Below are 6,298 nucleotides of genomic sequence, written 5' to 3'. Positions count from 1 at the left end.
GAAGATGGCTAATGAAAATTGATCGTGTATTTTACAAAAGGAAAATATCAAGGAGTCAACTCCTATATCTTTCTCCATTAAAAATATTTTTATATAATTTTAAGAATATTTGAATTAATTCATATGTTGGTTTACTTTAACGTTGGGTCAAATTATTTATAAATCTTTTAATGCTGATATAAATGATATCTTTAATTGAACTATAAACACGAAATTAATAAGGTCTCGAAATTAATAAGATGATATAAATGGTAGAAAGGCTAAAATGCCATAAATAATAATTGAATTCCCACAAATGGTTTGAGTAATTCTACAAATTGTATAAATACGTTCACTTGTTTGTTCTAGGTATACATGAAATGGGAACAAATATTTGGAAGGTTAAAAATATTGGGAAATGGGTTGATTTTTTTTTTTTTTTTTTCATGTGTTTGTATAGTAATAATAAAAATAAGGAGAAGCATCCAAAGAATTGAAGTCAAAGGGACCATGTTGGTTGGGAGTAATTAGTCAGTCCTCCATATCCTTCCTTCATCACTCTCTCCATCTCTTTTGCCTCTTGTGCCTTTGCCCTCTGCAATTATATATACATAAACCATTCAACTTTCTCAGAAGAAAGTTATTAACTTATTTATTTATTTATTTTATTTATATGCAGAAAATATTCAAGAACCTGCATTGTTTCTATGTCATCTGTCTCTGCATTGAAGTCATAAAATGTGCTAGCTGCTGTGAGCTTCATGGATAGAAACTGAATATTCAAATAAAAAAAAAAATTTATTAGTTTAAGAATTACAAAAGAAAATTTTCAATTTTACAATTTATTATATGCCTTCAATTTTTCATTAAGTTTTACTATTAACTCACCTCAACTTGATTCTGCAAGGACTGGACATAATTAATAATCTCATCCAGCATTACAGCCATGCCCATGGTCTGTCAAATATTAAGACAAAATTACAGAATATTAGCAAGAAAAGAAAAAAAAAAAACGTATTTCAGAAGATATAATTAATTGATTGACATTTTTATTATTAGTTTTTTTTTTTTTTTTTTTTTAATTTCTACCTTGTAACAACCTGGGACAATATCTTGTAAGCATCTTAGTCTCTCATTGATTTTTCCTCTTCTTACCTGTTGCACAAAGAAATATATCCAAATATTATCAGTCCAAAAATTTAAAAAAAAAAAAAAGAATTTCTTTGCATATATATATATATATATATATTTCTTTGAGAAGTTTATATATTTTTACCCTTTCTGCTAGACTATGGCTATCAGTGGCTTGTCCTCTTCTAGCTCTGACATGAACAACTTCTTTTGGTTTCTCTTCTTCTTCTTCTTTGCATTTAGCTTTCTTTCCTCTTCTTGAGTTCTGTAAATCATAAATATTAAATAAATATAATTCCATTTAAAAAGGAAAAAGAAACAAGAAAAACCAACAAAAAGAAAAGATTTCATTTGATTACGTTTTTGCGCTTTCCGCATTCAGAAACTTGTGGAGACGAGTTCAAGGAACTTGTTTCTGATAAATCCAATATTGCTTTTCTTTTCTTGGATTCTTGAAATTCACTTTCTTGCTCATTTCCAAGAGTGGAAAAAGAGTGTTGTTGATGATGATGATTATGAGAAAGGGGCAAAACATGCTGATTGTTTTGATGGAAAATACCAGGAAAATTTTCTGTCAAATTCCCTGGAAATTCTGCTGGTGTTTGATGGCTAAAGAAATTGTCACTAGAGAAAGTCAAGAAATTTTGGAGACTATTAAAGTTTGAATTTTCAAGGATAATATTGGTTTGGTTTATTTCTGTAAATTGGTTCATGTTGGGTCCAATATTTGGATCTATCATATCTAGAAGAAATGGAAGTGAGGGTTTAAAACCTTGCAAATCTGAATTAAAGTCAGCCATGGATGGGGTTTAGTTTCTTGAACTTTGGAAGGGAAAGGGAACTTAGTTCTTGAATCTTGGAGGGGAAAAGGAACTGAAGTTTTGAATTCTTGAATCTTGAAACTGGGTTTGTGCATATACTTGAGATAATGAGAGAGAGAGAGTTGTATTTATAGTGTGGGATTACAGAATGACTGCCACTATCTATGCTTAGTGTGTGTGTATTATATTATATTAATCATTTTTTTTTAATCCTTGACATATTAATTTCAAGAAACCAAAATATAGTAACAATTTTAGGGGGACCACGTGGCAATACAAGCTTCTATGGTTGTGTTCCCTAATGTGGGTCCAATATCCAAGAGATATATCCAAAAAATAAAATGGGCCCATTACAAGGCTTTTGCCAATTGGCCCCGAAGGGGAGAAGTATGTTAAAAAGGTTCAACTAAACTACTAAAGTATAATTATTTTTTGTTTTCTTTTTCACTATTTTATTTAAGCTAATAAGAAGCTTTTTCTTGTAAAAGACATGAGCTTTATGGAAAGGCTTGACTACTAGCTTATCCTTTTTGTGATACATAAATCACCATTATTTTTAGCTAGTATGGGTCTCATACCATTATTTGAATGTATAAATTCATCATGGCCCGTTTTGATATTTTCTCTATACCTTTCTTGTGTTTTCTTTTTTTTTTAATAGCTATTTCTATTTTCAGGGTTTTGTCAATTAAGCATAAGAAGAAAGAATTACTTTTATTATAAATTTAGTTTATTTATTTTTCATAAGAATTTTACTAGCTATAAGCTGTTCAACTAATGTTTCATTAAATGTTTAAAGGGAGTAAGATTTTATAATTCGCCCTTTCAAACTTCAAATACTCTTCTAAAGGTTGTGTCATTGAGCAATATAAATAATAAAAATACTACTTTAAAAGTTATTGTCGAATAAAATATTGAGTCTGAGAACTCTCGCACTTTATGAAATTTTGAGAATCATTAGACCATTCGATTGGCATCTGTTTACCTCTTTTTGTTTAGATGTTTAAACATTTGTTTTTGTAATTTAGGTTGTTGGTTTTGTAGTTTAATATGATTTATTAATAAAATAAAAAAAGAAATCTATAATTATCTCGAACACCAAATAATATTGTGAAAACGCAACCTTAGTTATTGTTTTTGATAAGTGGATTTGGACATAAAATGGGCATATACACATAAACCTAATCCAACTTTGGTACAATATAATTTGTGATTTCAAGTGACAAGCTTTCCACTAGAAATTCTCCGGCTAAGGATTATCTTGTCGGTTAGCCATGGAGCAATGTCCGACATTTTGTAATGAGTCTCTACTATTTTATTATCCAATCACACATTCATTTCTATTAAATTACACAATAGTACCAAGAACTATTTTTGGAGAATTAGACGACAGAGCTGTTTTTTGGTTGTCATGCAATTTCTTTTTTTTTGTTTTTTATCACAGTCACATATATATAACAAATAAATAAATAGAGATAAATATTTATCAATAAAATTATTGAAAACATTAGGTTAAAGTTGATTAGTAAAAGAATATATAGTTAATCTGAAATATAGAAGAGATTAATTAATTAGTTGATTAGTGAAACTATTATTTGGAAAATCAACTCTTTCAATTACCTTATAATATATAGATTAACTCATATAAATTACATTTAAGTCATTTCATAGTTAAATGTTTGTAAATTTTCCCTCTAAAAAGATTTTCAATGACCCAAAATAAATAATAATAAGAAAAGCACTCCCTTAAATGTAAAAATTGCAAAGATTATAGAATTTGGCATTACATGTGAGATGTGTGTTTGGCATATTCTTTTAATGCTTTAATAATAGTTTGGTATTCAATTAGGAATTTCTTTTCTTAATTGAAGCCCTTACCTAACATAGATTTGGTTTGACATTTTCTCAAGCAGGATGTGGGTGCTCATTTACTATAACTTAATTACTATAACTAAAAAGACTTGGTAACTCAAAACATAAAATTCTTTATTTATGGTATTTTTTGTTCTTAACCTAATCAATGCTATCTTCCTATTTGATCATATATAGTGTGTGAACAATGATCAATCTAAACATATCAATTTCCTTTCCATTTTGTTATATCTCAAAATTTAAAAAAAAAAAAAATTAAAGGAAGCGACTATAATCATAAATATATTTGAATATGGAATTTCAACCCCACCTTAAGGATTTTCTATTATTATTATTATATCCATTTTTCAATTTGAATATCTGGGAGGACTAACGAACCACAGTAATGTTGTAGGCTACACAACAAGGGTCTCCCATTTGAATAACATTCACCAAATTGAATTTGAGACCTCTTACTTTCTACATCTTCTACGAAAGGTAGGAAGACCAATCAAACCATACCTGATTGTCGCATATATATATATATATTGAATACGAAGATAATTATATAAATAATTTCTTCAACATAACAAAATACATAATATCTATCAATTAAAACAAGATCTAGAATGTTTGATTTTCTATGTTACAAAATATATATGTACTTGAATGAAAAGATGGGATATATCTATCTTTTTTTTTTTTGTCACTACCCTAACTAGAACTAAAACTTTTCAATTGTAGCATATGCTTCATATTAACCCAATTAATAGTGTTTCCTCATTTATGCTTTTTCCAACTTAAAATTTGAAACCTATATAAGGCTATATTGGACAAATGATTAGTGAAATTACCTAACCCTAACTCATCTAAAATTTAACATAAAGACTTGTTAATTACTTTCCTATATATGTAAATTTCACATGCTTGAGTTGTGGTCAAAACCCTATGATCTAAAGGCTCTTCATTGTCTACACTAATAAACTTATCTTGAACTTAATGTCTTTATGCAATGAGAAATAGCAAACTTATATTTGGTTAGACCATCAAAAAGGTTGAAATCTATCCACTCAATAGATTTGAGAATAAGGTATGGGCTTTTGGTACTTTTACTCTTCACTTTATTGGGAAAAAAAAAAAGGAATTTAATTCATTTTAATAATATATATACCTATTTTTAGATAATGCATGTTTTATTTTTATGTTGCAATTTAGTTATACTAGTTATTTTCTAGAAGAACAATAATGTGATGATATTGATAAATATACAAATTTCATTTACATTAAAAAACAAAAAAAGTTGTAATAATGAAGTCATATTAACCTTTCACTCATTAATTAAAAAAAAGAAGAAATTAAACCCAGTGCACGAAGCATTCCATGTGTGTGAGATCGACGGAGAGATAATATATGCAGCCTTTGCCATACTCTTTTACAGAGAAGTTGTTTTCATAACTCGAAACTCATGACCTTCAGATCACAAATGAAATAATTTTACTGTTGCACCAAAGTCAATCTTAAAAAACAGTATTAATTATAATCAAGTCGGAGTTGTCTTACAACCTAAAGGTATCTAAATTGCCACGTCCATGGTTGAAAATAGAGTCCAGAAGATAATTTGTGAACCATGAAATATTTGGCTCTCGCTTGTTTATGATCAACCCAAAGGATCAGCTGTGGTCCTGTTTTGATCTTCTGATTGTATATGGAGATACTGTTTCAACTGTTCCTACTGCGACAATTTTGTTTGCCCCATTATCCAATAAACACTATTGACAAGGTTTTTTAAGCCTTACCCATATCAACATCAAGATTGTGAGAGCCAACTCAAAGTATATTCTTCCAAATTTTAACTATTAGCTAGGCAATTAATTTCATTAATCAACTTAAACATTTCTTTTTTGTGTTTGGATACACAAGAGCAAATCTTAAAACAAAACTACTCGAACCATCTAGTGTTAATGATCTCACGCGGTCAAGGAGCAACCAATGCGACAAATTAGGAGGATGAGGAGGAGAACAATTAAGGCATGTGTATCCGAATTGACAGATTGCACATATACTTACCGCTAGATTATGTCTTAGTGTGCTTTGAATGCATATTCGTAAGTCTTTTTCAATTAATTAGTATATATATATTGGAGTTACACAATGTAATGGTGATGAAACGATCAAATTTGATAAATTTCCATCCTATTGTTTGGTAGATTTTGATTTCTAGCTTGATAGATTGTGAATTATGGAAAGTACACACCAAAGAGAATGGGTTTGGTGTATAGCCTTAAATGGAGAAGTCTCACTTTCCTTCCTTAATTTGGTGCATAAAATAGTGGGTTACGTTTACAACAATTGTCAAAATAATAAACCAATAATAATAATAACAAACGATAAGGGATAATGTATCTTCAACTGCTACCTTAGTTATCAAACAGAAGGTATCCCATTCATCAGACTGATACATGGAACTTTATTTTTAACCTTAGGAGTTGATGTTTGTTTTATTAATCAAAAATTTA

General features: G+C 28.9%; 1 protein-coding gene across 1 annotated transcript; it reads right to left on the bottom strand.

Annotated features, from left to right (window-relative positions):
• Nucleotides 1-249: 249 nt before the first annotated feature.
• BEE3 (BR enhanced expression 3) lies at nt 250-2,086 on the bottom strand. Its single transcript, XM_012237630.4, has 6 exons — nt 1,470-2,086; nt 1,256-1,375; nt 1,069-1,134; nt 868-936; nt 674-751; nt 250-574 (listed from the first exon to the last, which is right to left on the bottom strand). Exons 1-6 carry the CDS (start codon nt 1,908-1,910, stop codon nt 479-481), a joined length of 870 nt encoding a protein of 289 aa, XP_012093020.1. The 5' UTR covers nt 1,911-2,086; the 3' UTR covers nt 250-478.
• Nucleotides 2,087-6,298: the final 4,212 nt, after the last annotated feature.

This window comes from Jatropha curcas, chromosome 5, assembly GCF_041381405.1.
Source record: "Jatropha curcas cultivar XTBG-Jc1 chromosome 5, XTBG_Jcur_1.0, whole genome shotgun sequence".
Lineage (NCBI taxonomy): Eukaryota > Viridiplantae > Streptophyta > Magnoliopsida > Malpighiales > Euphorbiaceae > Jatropha > Jatropha curcas.
This window is presented reverse-complemented; position numbering and strand designations above follow the sequence as displayed.